The sequence below is a fragment of the Maniola hyperantus genome, chromosome 24 (genome assembly GCF_902806685.2).
Source record: "Maniola hyperantus chromosome 24, iAphHyp1.2, whole genome shotgun sequence".
Taxonomy (NCBI): Eukaryota; Metazoa; Arthropoda; class Insecta; order Lepidoptera; family Nymphalidae; genus Maniola; species Maniola hyperantus.
Window position 1 is genome coordinate 2,577,724 of NC_048559.1, and position 17,568 is coordinate 2,595,291.

Below are 17,568 nucleotides of genomic sequence, written 5' to 3' on the forward strand. Positions count from 1 at the left end.
GGCATTAGTTACTGTGAAAACCTGTTTACTGGTTGGTCATAATGAAAAATATGCATTGAGCCATTACAACTGGGGTAAGCACTGCATTTATGCCTTTATGACCTGCACGCCACTGCCCACGCGTATGAAGTCGCGGGGATAAGCTAGTCTGTCAATAAGTTACTTGGCAACGTATTTATTAAGGAGGTATTGTTAAAATCATCAAACAATAATTCTTACTTATCGACAAATCACAAATATAGGTACTTACATTGATTATACCTATGTTTCCTATGACTATGCAAAAGCTATCTATAGATACCTAATGCGCGACTAGCTAACCCAGCCCGGGTTTGCTGGGATAGAATTTTTGAAAAACCTAATGGGGATGATCTATGTTATACCTATTAGGTAGGTACCTATCAGTTTTATTGATGGGTTCCCAACGAGTCACAACTCACACTCAATCGTGTAACAGTGTGACTCGTTGGGAATCCATCGAAAAAAATTCCCGTCGAGTCACACCCAAGCTAAAGTGTGACTCTTTGGGAATTACAATGAATAAAAAAGTTGCAAGATTTTCTAGAAAACAGCTGACTTCTTCAGTAGAAGTGGTTAAACTTTCAAGACACCAATTAAATTATTTTCTTTACTTGTTACAGATTAAAACGAGCAGTTCTCGAAGGGTCCAGCAACAATGTGACGAGACGAGCCTACACCGAGGATGAACTACAATCAGCTCTACGGGAGATCCAGTCGGGACGCCTGGGCACTCGCCGCGCTGCAGTGCTCTATGGCATCCCCAGGTCTACCCTACGCAACAAGGTCAATAAGTTCGGCCTCACCTCAGACACCGGCCAGGAGTCAGACCAGGACAGCGAGCCGGACAAACCAGAGTCTCCCCCATCGGTCATCCTCAAGATACCGACCTTCCCTCCTCCCGACGACAAAAGCCCATCCCCCGCAACACCTGTCACCCCCGTTACCCCAATCACACCAATTTTAACCCAACCGACCCTAAATCCACCCTCCCAATTCATGCCCCTCTCAGTTTTTGCAGACCCTCAACCACCCAGCCAACAAATCTTCACATCTCTAAGCGATGTAATAGCGAAAAGCATCAGCCAAAAGTTCCAACAGCCTTTAGACAGACCACACCAACCCGACCTACCTTTTCTACGAGGGCCAGATAGACACGTCTCAGTTATAAAAACACCTCCAGACAACCAGAGGAACTACGCGATGCCGAGCAATTCCAAGATGAATTCGAACAATAACGGACAGCCAGCTGCAGGCGGGAAAGGCACACGACCAAAACGAGGGAAATACAGGAACTATGATAGGGATAGTTTAGTGGAAGCCGTGAAAGCTGTCCAAAGAGGGGAGATGTCGGTACACCGCGCTGGGTCGTATTACGGCGTCCCACATTCGACTCTAGAGTACAAGGTCAAGGAAAGACACTTGATGAGGCCGCGGAAGCGGGAGCCGAAGCCTCCTCAAGATATCAAACCTCAGCCGCCAAAACCTCCTCCGAAACCGCCGACAAAGCCATTTACGAATGGGTTGAATGGTCCTGAAGGTGGTTATCCTCCTGGGTACCCTTTTTGGCCGGGGGCCGGGTTCGCGCCTCCCCCTGCGCCTGATCTGTACGCATCGCATATGATGAGACGGTTGAGGGAAGAAGCGCCTCCGCCCGCGAACGGATCGTTCCTCGAGGGTATAATTCGGTCGAGTTTAGAGCGGCCGGGTGCGGCGTTGCTGCAGCGGTTGAGTGCGCCTCCCGCGTCGCCCCCTGGGGGGTCGATGCGGAGGCGAGCGTCTCCCGGGGAAGAACCTTTGGCGAGGCGTCCTCGGCTGGACTCTGACCACCAGTTGGCGGCGGAAATGCGCGAGGCGGTGCAACGGCTTCGGGCGAAGGAGCTTCGACCTCGTAACGGCACTCCGACGCCGCCGCCCGCGTCGCCGGCGGAAAGTGCGGGGTGCGGGGAGCGCGCCTAGCCTCCGCCGCGCCGAGACCCCTCGGAACATTCCCGCTAGTGCAATAGACCGCCCGTTTGTGCATTTACAACCCCCTTCCCATCCCCTGCAGTAGTTCAGTTCTCTACAGATTATTCCGATCTGGTTGCACTCTGGTTACACATGAGGAAAAAAGAACTCTGAGATTGAACTTGCGTAGTGGGTGATTTATCATTTAGTGGTATGCCGTGAAGTACGACGGCGGTAGTCTGTCCTACCGAGTCATTAGCTGTCAGTGAATCTTTCGCTACGCGCACTGTATCCGCCGCACTCAGAGTCGCTAATCGTTACTTAAGATTGAGTTAAAACGAGACAGATTTATGTGAGAGATATAGCTCTGTCTCGTTTCAGTATCTTAAGTCTTAAGTAACGATTAATCGACTCTGAGTACGGCTGTAAAGTACACAATATACGTAGAGACATCCCCTCTAATGTCGCGCAGAGCTCTTTTTACCTGACGCAAACTGTATTAAAAAGTTAATGATTTAAGGCGACTACTCACGTTCCGGTTCCATAAGCCACGCCCATTTTGTACTTTTTATCGGACTAGATACCAGGGTGAAACTAGAATCGTCTAATCCAAGCCTAAGTCAGTTCCGCAGTAGGTTCCGCTTCCCCCTTAACCCCTCCACGGTTACACGATGTATCACCAAATAATCACAATAGTTACCTAAAGTCACAACCGATTCGATATGACACAGCTTTACTAATGCAATAATCACAATTAAATAAAATAGTGTTTAGACGCCCATGATTAGTGGACCGGTGGGTTTTGTGTGATCCATGTGGAGTCCAGTGTTATATTGAACTCGTATGTTCTATTTTTAAATTTTCTTGGTTATGTGGGAACTTTGTCTTTTTTTGTATAATTTTCGATTACCCTTTTTAAATAGATTTTAGACTGTTCCATTTTTAATCGATATTTTGATATTTTGTCCGACGGTACGCTGGTACGCCGTTCGCGGAACGATGTCAATATAACACTGGGGCCGCTCAACAATCAGGTTGTCCAAAATTTCTTTCCTAACTCCGGATGCCTCACTTTTGAACTTGTTTTAAGTAAAAGACAACCAAAAGTTAATGTTATAAAATCAACTATTTAAATATTTTTAAGTAAATAAAAAAACAATGTAACAAATTAATTATAAAGCTAGCTATGAGTGTAAATGTTATCGATTTTTAAGTGAATAAACGCAGATTTTGTGCGGTGTTTTTATAATTAGATAGGTAATATATTGAATGAAATTAGCTACGGCGGGATCGGTCACACCATCTCTTTCTGGCGCGGGGCCGGAAGTGCGTGCGAGAGAGGGACAGGCGTATTTCCGTGGCTCCACGAAGCCGATTGTGCAATTATTATTTTGTAAAAAATAGTAATTTAAATGTGTGTGTGTGTGCTGACACGTGGATTTCCATATTACTAAATGTGATATTTAGGTATTACGAGGACGAGTGCGGTTTGCGTCGGGCGGTCGGGTATACACCGGCGCTTCACGACTAAATCTAGTACATCTAGTGAACTTATATATTTTATGTACTATTATTGTATCTTAAGAAGATATATTCTTATTTTTCATGGTCCAAGTTTTAAATGTTTTATCGACTATACAAAAATATGAATAATCATTATTATATTCTTGTCGACTTTAAAAATTATTAGCCCAAAAGAAAATCCTCAAAAAAATTGATATCTTCACATTTGTGACATTTTTTGGTGTTCAATCGAAAATATATTATGGAGGTATAGTACGAAAGGAAAAATTGTATACGCTCTCCCAAAAGTAAATTTAGGTAAAAATATTTGGATATAAAATTATCATACGATTACTTATAGTAAGTTACGTGTAAATGTCGCCTCATTGGAAATTAAGAAGTCTTTGTATTGTGTATGTAATTAAAATATACATATATTATATACAAGTTAAAATAAAATTATTGTCGTACATTTTCTTCGGAGACCACGAGTGATGAGATAAAAGAAGTTAAGTTAAGTGTTCGACATTTTGGCAGCTAAAAAAATAACGTTTATATTCAAACACCGAAAAAAGCTATTAGAAATTGAAAAAAGAGTAATTAGGTATATAATCTCAAACAAAATCGTAATACATATCCAAATGCCGGGATGTCGAACGCACACTCTAAAAAACAAAAATTTTTATATTCGAAATTTAAACTAGGTAGTCGATAGCATGTTTTCACCTTCATTTCTTTCCCTCTGTGTATAATTTTTGATGTCTTTTTAGTGTTTAATCCTCAAAAAATCTATCTTAACTGTTATAATTATGCATTTATATTGATAAAACACACTTGTAGGGAATATTTTAAAATAAAAAAGACATTTTTAGTTTTGCGCGTTGGCTAGAGCCCACCAGACCGCATTTCAAATTGATTCCAAATTCGAAATTTGAAATCGAACAACTTTTTTTAATACGTACACAAATCAACCTGTGTGTTATGCCTGAACATTTGTTGATAGCTTAAAAAAAGTTATTTTGTGTAAGTTTGTACAGAGATAATAGGATGGGACAAATTGCAAAGAGAATTTAGATGTTAAAAAACATTCCGTTTAGAATGTTATTAGATTTTTTTAATTAATTAATTAATTAATAATATAAATATTTTTCGCATCGGGAACAAATCATTATGTTGTTTAATCTTATTTTATAACGTTAGTTAATTTTTAAGTGGCTTTATTTTTAAAATAACCCTATATATGATTACAATATTATATTGAGATGTTATACATGTCATTGTTTTGTGCAAAGTGTTTGGGGTTCTATTCCCGGTTTTAAAGAGAGTTGCGACTGATATGTAGTAGAAAAATGTCGAGTTTGATACTCGGCCGGTCTGTACAAATGGTATACGCCGCCTTGACACGTTATTGACAGTGATCTCCGCAATTAGATCAGCTTTTCTACACTCGATCAGTTTCATAATGGATATACACGCCTTTATAATAATTGCAAAGGAATTTTTTGTATACTTTTTTACCGAAAAAAAAATTAGGCTGAATACATCAATGCCTTGCCTTGAAATTTTTTTTTACTGGCAACTTTAATCGTTGAGTTCTTTTCTTTTATAAGTTAGGCTCGTTTAAATTTTTCGCTTTTTGAAGAGATCACTGGTTTATTAGTGAATCGTTTTTATTGTATATTGTTCAATCATTTTTCCACATAGTTTTAAGTATTTTAGTTGATAATGTAGTGTAATTTGAATTAATAGGTAGGCGGTAGTAATTCTTTAATATTTTGTTAATTTTTTTTTCGTATTTGTAATAAATTTTCTTAAGGGTTAGGTTATTCTTGAACGGTCCTCGACTTGGCCAGGAACAAAAAGACAATGAAAGGAAGTTGCATTTGTTTACTAAAAGCATTATAAAATAATCTTTAAGTGCAATCTAATCTTAACACACTCCGCCCTGAACCGGTTTTTCTATATCCGTTTTTGGGCGATCATCATATCGTTGTCAAAACATAATATGAAATAGACTGTATGATCTGCAAGCAGTTTCAACGGCGTACTAAAATAATTCCCATAAATTTGAAAAAGAAATATTCCGTTTTTAAATGGTCACTTAAACTAGGTACTTAAATTCATTTTAGGCTAAGCCTACACTGCGAATTATATTCGCGCGGTAAAACCGCAAACCACCATTTGGTTTACTAAATTTTGCAGTACCTACCTATAGTTAAAATTATCAAATGTAACGAAGTTCTATTAAGATATTAAATGCGCTGAAATTTGAAAATATATTGGCATTTAAAAAAAATTAAAAATAGGAACCAACATAAAATCTCATTTACTTCGTAGCTGTAGCAGAAAATGAGTTTATTTCATACGTGTATGACATTTGAATACCTTAAAAGACATTGCCAGATCTTATTTCTAAGCATTCGTAAACACAATGTTGTTTGTTTGTGTGACTGTATCTTTGTATATAGCCGAGTGCCAACTGCAGGTGCGGTGATATTGTGCGTCTTAATGCATACCTACCTATGAACCTTAGATCAAAATTTAATGAGAAATTTAATAGGTAGACTTTATAATATTTTATACTTTCAACATTACGTTTAAAATTGCCACACTAATAGGATAATTGACACTATAAAATAAATTAAAAATCAATAATACAATTATTAAATTTTCAATATTTATTTTTTATTCTTTTCAATTAATATTAAACATATTCAATTTTTAAATCAATTTATCAACCAAACATAATCTTCTTGGTTAAATTTACGCATGTTTTGTAACTAAAGTAAAGTCTACAATATTTTATATATCTATACAGACATAAGAAGGCATTAAAATATTTTGTACGGCATAACCGATCTTTACGCGTGGTTTTATAAAACAGTGCGAACCTAACCCTATTTTTCTTTCCTTATTTGATCTGTGGTTTGAACTATATAAAAAAGAGAGCACACTGTGTCATTCGCGTTTCTGGTTGACACCCGGCATAAGGTCAATAATATATAAGCTTCACCTATCGTTTCCCTTCTATATCCATAGTATGTATGTTTCCATTGAAGATTAATTTTAAAATAAATAAAACAATTATTGTACTTTTTTATATAACAATAATTCCTTTATTATATTATTACTTATTAGAATTATCGCAAGTTTAATTGTATTTTGTTTAAAACAAAAGTAAGAAAGCAGTGGACGTGGGTTGGCCACGTTAAAAATAATGTACAACAAAAAGCATTTAATTTTAGACATATTAAATATAATGTTATCTTTATTGAAAAAATGATAGTGTAAAATAAAATTGCACTTCACGTGGCGTATTACAAATTTCAGTACTCAGAACCTCAGAGTAACAGATATGTATAAAATCATGAAAATATCTCTTTTGAAAATCATGAAAAGTTTAATTTTACAATAACGATAATAATTAAATAATAAAAAAAAGGATAATAATTAATATTAATACATTATTATTGATCATATGATCAGTAATGTATTAATATTAAAATTATTACCTGCACCTGCATGAACCGGCATAATTCGCCTACATAAGTTATGCAACGTGAGCATACACCTTAAATTATTGCATGTTTAAATTAAAATTAAAATTTTAAAAATTATAATTTTACTTTAATGATATTATCTAGCTCTTTTTTAGTAGATTTTCAAAACGATTTTCTGTGTCTTTATTTTATAGATATTATGTACCTATATCAGGATTTCAATAAGTAATACGTTCGATATTATATTATTCGTGAATGATTAACGCTTAGAACTTCACATCACATACTGGGGAACATTGTTTTTAGTATTGTCAGACTAAAAAAGTATATTTTAGTTTGTGATCGAATAAGGAAAAAATTGATTTAAGTAGATATTGGACCAACGTATAAGACAGACAGTGTTATTTAATATTTTCCCAACGGTCTAAGAGTAGGTGAACGTTTTGTTTAAAGTGTTTTTACACCGTCCTACACTTTGCATAATAAATAATATGCAGTTATTTCTATATAATAATGTGGCACAGCTATCTACGACAGATTTACCATATATCTACATAATATATTGGTTTAAATTGCCATTTAGTTATTATATAATTTTTAAAGAACTTGTAACTTGTAGCACATTCATTAAATTGTAAAATACTACACCTTACTATTGTTTTGTTATATTATTATTTTAACAGCAATTTGAATAATATAATCAGTTTAGATCATTTTATTTATGGTGCATGTCTGAAATAAAAATATTAATATTATAGGTACCTATTTAGGAACGAGATAGCTCTGTCAAGTTTGTCCGTATCAAATACATTATGTGTAGTGTTTTATAGAAAATGTGAGGTGTAAAAACACTTAGGACAAAAAGTTCGCTACCTCTCAGTGTATAAAGAATTAATTCAAAGGCTCATTATATGTTTTTTTATTTGTATATCAAACTAATGAGCTGAGGAGATCAATTAATTATAAATATTGTTATTTAATTACTGAGTACAAGTTTAAATGGAATATTTTTTTCAATATATTATGTACATTATTCGCCTTAACGTTTTTTTTGTTACTTTGTTCCTTTAGTTTTTATTGATATTGTTCAGTTTTCTCTTTTGGGCGCTGTTCGCTTATTACTTAATAATTTTAATAAGGGCCGATGTTTCAGTCGCCCATTCTTTTTTTTAAATTAAAATACGTTCGACAGTTTTTCTATTGGAAATCTTTCAAAATGTCTTTATTTGTCAACTAAAGTTTGTTTAGTATCGATTGAAAAATCAACTCCAATGATTTCTCTATACTTTTAAAATGTAAATAGTATTTGGGAGTTACCTTATTTAAGGTCGTAGTACACGTCGAAACCGAGGCGTTGGTTACACAACGCCTCGGTTTCGGCGTTGGCTTTGGCCAACGAGCTAACGACATTAGATTTAGGGATCTATATAGGATAAAAATAATGATTCTGAGTCGCGATTATAAATTTTACTAGAGGTAGTGAGAGGCGAGAGCTATTAATTTTATATGGGTTTGTCACGATTATATATTTGTAATCTTAGTAAGGCTAACTTGATTGGACAATGGTCTTCCTCTTCAAAATTGTCTTAGGTAATAAACGAACAGCCTCTTTCAAATAATTACTGAATCTTATAAGCAAATTCAATATTTTTTTTAATTATTTTTATTAATAATAAATAAATAGAATATATTATTTACTTCCTCAGTAAAAAAGTGATGTATTATACACTGTTTTCACATTAACTCACACTTTAAAAAAAACAGATACAAAGGAAAATTAAAACAAATTGAACGGAAACCCTTGATTGGCGGAAACACTATTGTATTGAATCTAGTCAAATTTATAGATGAAAAGATTTTTTTTTAAATTTGAAAAGCTAAGCTTACGACGACGATTCGACTGACATTTTTTGTAAAAAAATTAACGTCCAAAAACATGATCGCTAGGCGACACAAAAAAGTTGATTTGAAATTGTGGAATTGTTCACAATCAAGAAGCTTAAATTATTATTAAAATGTAAACTTCTTGGTTTACTTTGCATCTTTGTAACTATTTGTAAAGCCTCCTCTACACTTTATGCCAACAAAAAAATATAGATTTAAAGACATGATCCAAAGCTTACAAAAAAGAATCTACACGATGGGATTGCTATGTCTTGATTATGTTGGCCTAACGTGTAAAGGAACTTTAAATATCATAAGCCAACGCTTATTTAAGACCCACTACACGTTAATTTTTGGCTCCTCTTAGCCTAACGTGTATAACTATAAGGGGCACTAAAATTGTAAGCCAACGTTTATAATTGCCGCTCTACACGTTGGTATTGCTACATTTAGGCTGTTTATAACCTGACGTGTACATGGGCCTTTAAAACCACAAGCCAACGCCTATAAAAGCCCTTCTACACGTTGGATTCTCTCAGCCGGGGTGTAGAGACGGCATAACGTTGTAACTAAATGTATCTTATGTACCTAGTTATCATTTTGAAGTGAAATATTTTTTTCATATAATTATTATGTAATGACCTTTATCTATATTCTAAGATCTTTGTATCTTACGTTAAATATCTTAACGAAGTGGCTGGTTAGACAGGTGTAAGAATGTGCGAGGATATTTAAAAACCTGTATACAATAAATTTCTTTCATTTGTTGAAATTTTGTTTTGTTTTATTTATTACTAGCTTATGCTCGCGACTTCGAGTGGACAACACAAATTTCAAACCCCTATTTCATCCCCTTAGGGGTTGAATTTTAAAAAATCCTTTCTGAGCGGATGCCTACGTCATAATAGCTAGGTACCTACATGCCAAATTTCAGCTCGATCCGTCCAGTAGTTTGAGCTGTGCGTTGATAGATCAGTCAGTCAGTCAGTCACCTTTTCCTTCTATATATTTAGACTAATCTCAAAAAAACTAGGGACCTACTCGAGAGGTCTTGAGTCTTGACCAAACGGCACAATAGACTCCATATTGTTCTCAAAGGTGTGTGAAGTCTGCCAATCTGATTCACTTAGTCAGCGTGGTAGACTATACTTACCTATGGCCAAAACCCTTCTCTTTCTGAGAGGAGATCCGTGCTATATAATATAATTCAAAGATTTAAAAAAACAGTACCTACTTTATAGTGTACCTACTAGCTGCCCTGGCGAACTTCGTTCCGCCTAACAGTCGATTCAAATTTTTAAAATTTTTCTTTCCGTAAGAACCATCCTCGTACTTACGTACTTACGTAGGAATATTATCAAAAAAGAATTAGCGAAATCGGTTCAGCGGTTCTCGAGAATTGTGATGACCAACACATTTGGTGATTCATTTTTATATTATAGAGAATATAATAATATTATGTCAATAAAGAAAACCACAAGTTCAAAATAAGCTTGTAAGTACCAGTTGGCAGCACTTTTAAGACACTAACCTTGAGACCTAATTTTCTCAAAAAGGGCGGTTACTTTTGACAGTACGTCCACCATCTGTCGATACCGTTCAGAAATTATACAAAAGGAATTAAAAAAAAAAACCCCGAGTGGCCCACTAAATGGCATAAATACATACACAACCGCAAATAACATGCGTTAAAATTAATTTTGGTTTACAATACCCCTGGTTATAGGGCTGCGCAAAAGAATACCTACCTACTTAGGTATACCTAGGTACCTACTTAGTTAAAAAGTCAGCACAAGAAGAAAAATCACTATTACAACCTACTTCGCCCAATGATCTACAAATAAGAGCCTCGATAGCTCAACCGGTATAGGAGTGGACTGAAAACCGAAAGGTCGACGGTTCAAACCCCGCCCGTTGCACTATTGTCGTACCTACTCCTAGCACAAGCCTGACGCTTAATTGGAGAGGAAAGGAGAATATTAGTCATTTAACACGGCTAATATTCTTTAAAAAAAAAATCTGCTATCTAAAGGTCGATGTACATTACTTTCTGCCGCGTACTGTAAGTATTTTTTTTAATGTCTTTCAAAACCTCAATGTCCGCAACATTTCTGGACACAAAAATTGATCGCATCGCAGCGTAGAATAAGCGTAGAATAGAGTAATAAAGGTAGATTGAAGTACTGTGTAACCGCGTATGAGATAGCGATAGCACGACGCGACGTAACGATAAATAACACGACAATTATTACCATTAAACAATGGTAGTACCTAGTCAATATTTGTATTAACCGATCAACAATATTTATTTTGTATTAAACGTTTTTTATGTGAAAACAAGTAAATAACTAATGAGAAATACAATTACGCTACGAATTCTCAGTTTGTAATAAGTATGTATTTTTGAAAAAAACTAGTTACACGATAAGGAACAAAAAATAGGTTAGCTGCGTCTCTGTTTATCACATTAGTAACTTTATCTGTGCTCTCTTTTTAGTGTGAATGAGAAAGCCAACGTTCCTGTATCTACCTTTATTACTCTATCTACCTACTTACGCATCGCAGTATCATCGCCATTTTGACAAATTGCTCAAAGAACACGCTGCAGTAGGTAGGTAGTTCCAACTAGTTGCGTATTAGTATTTAGTAACCGGTGTGCTAGATGGATGGAGATAGATACCTACCTATTTTGTTTATGAGATATCGATATATACGAAATTAAGCATCTATCCGATATTCGAGGCTTTTCCCCTACCTTTCATTTCGGAAAATCATAGAGTTCCCAAAGGATTTTTAAAAAATCTAAATTCACGCGGATGAAGTGGCGGGCATCATCTAGTAAAGAAATTCTATTTAAAAAAGTTGCAATCCCTATATTTCGTTTTCGGTACAGCCCGCGGGCAGTGCCACTTGGCTCCAAGGCCGTTTAAAAAAAACAAAAGCAACATGGCGTCGCAACTCGCAAGTAAATTCGTTACTCGAAGACGAGCCGACGAGAACAAACCAAAAAAAACCGGCCAAGTGCGAGTCATGCTCGCGCTACGAGGGTTCCGTACCAAAATCGTATTTTTTCGATGTTTTGCACGATAATTCAAAAACTATGATGCGTAAAAATAAATAAAAATCTGTTTTAGAATGCTCAAGTGAAGCCCTTTCATATGATACCCCACTTGATATAGTTATCTTACTTCGAAAATTGAAAATATCTACTAATTCACGACCACAATTTAATTTTTTTTTGTGTGATGTAACCAGAAATTCACATTTTTCAGATTTTTCCCCGAATGTTAGCTACAAGACCTACCTACCTGCCAAATTTCATGATTATAGGTCAACGGGAAGTACCCTGTAGGTTTCTTGACTGACAGACAGACAGACAACAAGTGATCCTATAAGGGTTCCGTTTTTCCTTTTGAGGTACGGAACCCTAAAAAAGAAACCAGTTTCAAAGCCGGTTCAATTTTGTAAACATTTTCGTCGATTTAGACTGAAATGGAGGTACAGACAGACCTACCTATATACCTACCTAGTACCTATGTACCTACTTACCTAGAGTCTGGCGAACGAAAGATGAGACTGAAAAGCGCGGCAATTCAAAAAAATATTACTATTGCAGCTCAAAAATTAGTACGATAGACCTGGAATAACCTAATTTGATATTTTAGAATTATGTACTTATTTTTAATTCTGAATCGAACCCGGGACCTCCCACTAACAAGACCACTGCGCCAGGGAGGTCGTCAAATAATCAAACTAGCTACAATTACAAAGTAACCAACGTACTATAGGTAGCCACAATAATATTATGAGCTTTAAAAAATCTTTACCTTACGTAGGTACGTGTGTTAAAAGTCCCACAAATTGCTATTGCGCTGGAACCATGTCTCATTAAAATCAAAAGACGTCATATGACTATATTTAAGTAAAAATATACCATCAGCTCGAAACATCAGTAGAGTGCTGACGCCACTAAAATTACGTCACGCGCATTAGTAATTTGCGGGACTTAAGCCTTAAAAAAGAAAATGCGCGGGCGTCGTCCGCGAATAAACCGAATTGACGCCGAAGTATAACCCTGACCTTACTCTTTTACTCTTACTCTTAGTTTACTCGCAAGTGTGTGTTTCCAAATTACTCACACAATGCACTTCGATACTTTATTGCTTTTTTTGTGTCAAAGATTAAAGAGTGCAAATCACGTTTTCTTTTTCATGCCTTCGAACGCAAGGTTAGTTCGACTTGATGATAGGTAAGTTAATATTTACATTAAAATTTATTATATCATCAAATGTTAGTAAACCTACCTACAGGGTGGAACCAGAACGCTAGCAAAAACTTAGCGTTATTGTTATCCTACTTAAACACAATCCAATATCAATAACCATTTGCCTCATTTTGTAATTTTGTAGTTTTAGTAATTTTCCAAACCCGCAATGTATAGCGTGCAAAACTCGGGTCAATGCCCCGCCTACGACACGGCATTGACTCCGAGTGGCCTGCTTACAGAACTATCGTTGACCTCTAGCGTCAGTCAGATGTTTTATATGCAATATAACGTGAAATTTTACAAAATATAGGTTTTTTTTTTAATTTTTTCACGTTTTTTTTCGTGGTATTATACCTATCACTGATCATATGTACTGTCGCCTGTCTTCGTTTTTTGCAAGCGTTCTGGTTACACCCTGTATCTGATGATATAATAAAACAATCCCTAATTTATTGAATAAACAATAATATTATAGTTACCTAACGATGTTCGTTAAATTTACTCAACCGAATAAAACTTGTTCATTCTTGCATCTACGGTTTTCCTCGCTGTATAGTGAAATGAAAAGTTACGTGTTTCGCAAGACTGCAAAATTTGCGCTCATGACTTTGAATTCCTCGCTACGCTCAGGATTCTATTTTCGTACCACTCGCTTCGCTCATGGTTCAACCTTGAATCCTTAGCTGGCTCGGAATTTTATACAAATTCTCGTGCCAAAATAACAACTTTACAGATTTGCATAACAAAGAACTATTATTTCAAGTGTTGTTTACCCTCTACATCGTGTTTTAATCTATGTTCGGATAATTCGGATACTTTTCGTCGTCATTACAATGAACTCGTGTGTGTGTGTGTATATATATATAGTACCTATATACCTATATAATATGCACATTCAGATGGGCAATGCACTCTGTGGTGAGAGTGAATCGAGTACAATAGCAATGACCTTGGCCACAGCTGCATAATGCCGCCAATTTGGGTTTGGCATGGTTTCGCCGAGTTTTAAATAAATGGCCTACATTTTTTTTACTTTTAAAGCGCAGGAAGTTTTATTGCAAATTATTATGGGTTATTACATTATAATATCATTGATGATTTCCTTTACCGTTAAAGCATAAAAAAATTGTTAGGTACTAATAAGTAAGTAATAACTAAATACTAATTAAGCTGTGATAGCCTAGTCCAAGCTGTGATAGCATAGTACAAGCTGTGATAGCCTAGTGGTTAGGACGTCCGTCTTCTAATCGGAGGTCGGGGGTTCGATCCCGGGCACGTAAGTACCTTTAACTTTTCGAAGTTATGTGCGTTTTAATTAATTAAATAGGTATCACTTGCTTTAACGGTGAAGGAAAACATCGTGAGGAAACCTGCATGCCTGAGAGTTCTCCATAATGTTCTCAAAGGTGTGTGAAGTCTACCAATCCGCACATGGCCAGCGTGGTAGACTATGGCCAAAACCCTTCTCACTCTGAGAGGAGGTGCTCTGTAGTGAGCCGGTGATGGGTTGATCATGACATGACTAATTAACCTACCTACTCTAACGGTGAAGAAAATCATCGTGGTTTAACCTGCATGCCTGAGACTTGACAGTTCTCCATAATATTCAGTCTACCAATTCGCACTTGGCCATATCGGGGTGTCTATATACCTACTCTATAAACCCTAAACCCAGCTTCTCACTCTCAGAGAAGAGTCCCCCCAGTCAGGGGGACTCAGTACTGAAGCGACTGCTTATGCCATTGCACTTGTGCATATGTGCACTTTCCATTCCCTCACTCTCATATCCGATACGATCAGAGAGATAGGTAGGGTACAGGCACAGGTTATGTGCCAGGAAATATTACGTCAGGAAATGACCTTTCACAACGGAACTCTAAAAAACCATAGTTTTATCCCAAACTAAGTAATTCTAAGAACAATCCCGCCGCTCATGCGTGGGGAGGCTGTCTCGCAATGCAAAAATTATCTACTTCCACCACTGATATAAATAATAGCAAAGATGCACTGATGTTCAGAAACCTGGAAATTACGAGTGCCCAGCTTTTGAAATAGAAAAATCATACTTACCTATTAAAAAAATCTGATGTGAAACAACTAATTAGGTAATGACCTATACAGTACCTACGCGGCAGAAAATAATGTAGGTACATCGGCCTTTAGAATAACAATTCGACTTTGTAGAGCGTTGTCTCCTCACTCAAACCTATGTGACGTTTTATCGGTCTCAACTCTCAACGACAGAGACAGTGCTCTACAAACTTCTTTCTAAAGGTCGATGTACATTACTTTCTGCCGCGTAGGTACCTACTGCAGTTTGATTATGGACGGGAAACTATGGAGACGGATAGTAGTAAGATACCTTTTTCTTTGCTCTGGGTTTCTTTTCCGTAAGTAGGTACTTGAACTAAGGGTCAATTCATATAAGCACAGAGTCGAAGCGCATCGAAGCGTCAATCTGAAACTTAACATAGCAAATTCACCCTTTATTCCTTCGGGGGTAAGAAAAGACGCGCGAATTCACGCAAATACGCGCGCTGTCGCGCAACTTCGCTTTAATCGTGAAGAATTTGACGCTTCTATTCGCTTCAACTCTGCGCTAGTATGAATTGACCCTTATAATTATCTTCTTAAATATATACCTACTTAAAAGAAAAAGGTAACTGACTGATCTATCAACGCACAGCTCAAACTACTGGACGGATCGGGCTGAAATTTGGCATGCAGATAGCTATTAAGTAACGCAGGCATCCGCTAAGAAATAATTTTTAAAAATTCAACCCAACAAATTAATAAGGGTGAAAATATAGGGATTCGAAATTTGTGTAGTCCACGCGGACGAAGTCGCGAGCACAAGCTAGCAGGATATAAACGAGCTATTTTTTTAATTTGCTGCCATTTTTCACTTAGTTTTGAGTTCCAAATTACTGACTAGACAGACTACCTATCTTGGAAATTGCACATCAATGACTTTTCCATAACAAAAGAAAAATGGCCGTAATCTACCTGATGTTCGTTTTCTTAAAACATTGTTTTATTTTACGCTAAAACAAAATAAAAACACGGTGTTTTTTTCCAATTACTTTTTATCATTAACTTTTGCTAGTTTACATTTTTAGGTTGGAAAGTTTTTTTTAGGGTTCCGTACCTCAAAAGTTAACACGGTACCCTTATAGGATCACTTTGTTGTCTGTCTGTCTGTCTGTCGGTCTGTCAAGAAACCTACAGGGTACTTCCCGTTGACCTAGAATCATGGTAGCTCTTATAACAGACATTCGGGGAAAAATCTGAAAACCCTGAATTCGTGGTTATACCTACTTATCACACAAAAAAAATTGTGGTCATGAACTAATACCTAATTAGTATTCTTTAACTTTCAAAGTAGGATTACTATACCAAGTGGGGGTATCATATTATTATGATAGGGCTCTACTTGTACCTACATTGTATAACAGATTTTTATTTATTTTTAGGCATAATACCTAGTTTTTGATTTATCGTGCAAAATGTCGACAAAATACGATTGTAGTACGGAACCCTCAGTGCGCGAGTCTGACTCGCACTTGGCCGGTATTTTTTGTTTTGCATTGTTTGCTCGCGTTGCGTTTAGGAATTAAGTAGGTAGGAATTTCAGGTCTTGAAATTTAAAACAATGGTTAGTGGAAAAATGCTTAGTTAGGTAGGTTCCTAGTTACGACTACTTAATGAATTGTGGCCTAAATTAGCTACCTACTTTGCCTGGTTGACTTTAAAGAGGGATTTGTATGGCACAGTAATTGCTCGTTCTATAGTTACGAAAAACAAAAGATTTTTGTACGAAGTCACGCATTAGGTACTTAATAGGTTACCTACCTACTTCGTTTATTAGGTATCTATTAAATATAGGTACGTAGGTACATTTGGATTGGGCTAATTAACTTAACGGTTTTCTACCCATGCAAAAATCACGTCAATCCGTTGCTCCGTTGCGACGTGATTGAAGGACAAACCAACAAACCAACAAAAAAACGCACTTTCGCATTTATAATATGGGTAGGTATTAGGTATCCAATAATATGGATTTACATATTATTGTATTATTTACCTAACATTAGGTATAGGCAGTGGCGTGCAGTTCTTAGAGGCATAAAAGTACTGCTTACCCTAGTTGAAATGACCAGTGCCCATTTTTTTTTTCTTTATGACCTGCCATTCAGTAGGTCATAAAGAACTAAAACTAAGTCCTGCCATTAACTAAAACTAAGAGCTGCTCGAAGTCTCGAAAAACAGAGGAGAATCGAAGTAAAGGATATCTCAAAGTTTTACGCTGCAGCAAAACAAAACTGGGTGGAATGGGCTGACGCAAACTTCGCTGAGGAGACACCTGACGTGTTGTGGGAACGAACCAAGAATTTAATCATAGAGTCGGTTGCGGCCTCTGGATCACCCAATACACCACACAAACGACAA

General features: G+C 36.4%; 1 protein-coding gene across 6 annotated transcripts in view; it reads left to right on the forward strand.

The window, feature by feature from the left end:
• LOC117993736 (mushroom body large-type Kenyon cell-specific protein 1-like) overlaps positions 1–9,625 on the forward strand; it is a 264,782-nt gene extending 255,157 nt beyond the window's left edge. For all 6 annotated transcript variants that reach the window (XM_034981548.2, XM_034981550.2, XM_069506873.1 and 3 more), the window contains one exon: positions 642–9,625. In XM_034981548.2, the coding sequence (XP_034837439.1) occupies positions 642–1,977 (1,336 nt within the window). In that variant the 3' untranslated portion in view covers positions 1,978–9,625. The remainder of the gene's footprint in view (positions 1–641) is intronic.
• The last annotated feature ends 7,943 nt before the right edge of the window (positions 9,626–17,568 follow it).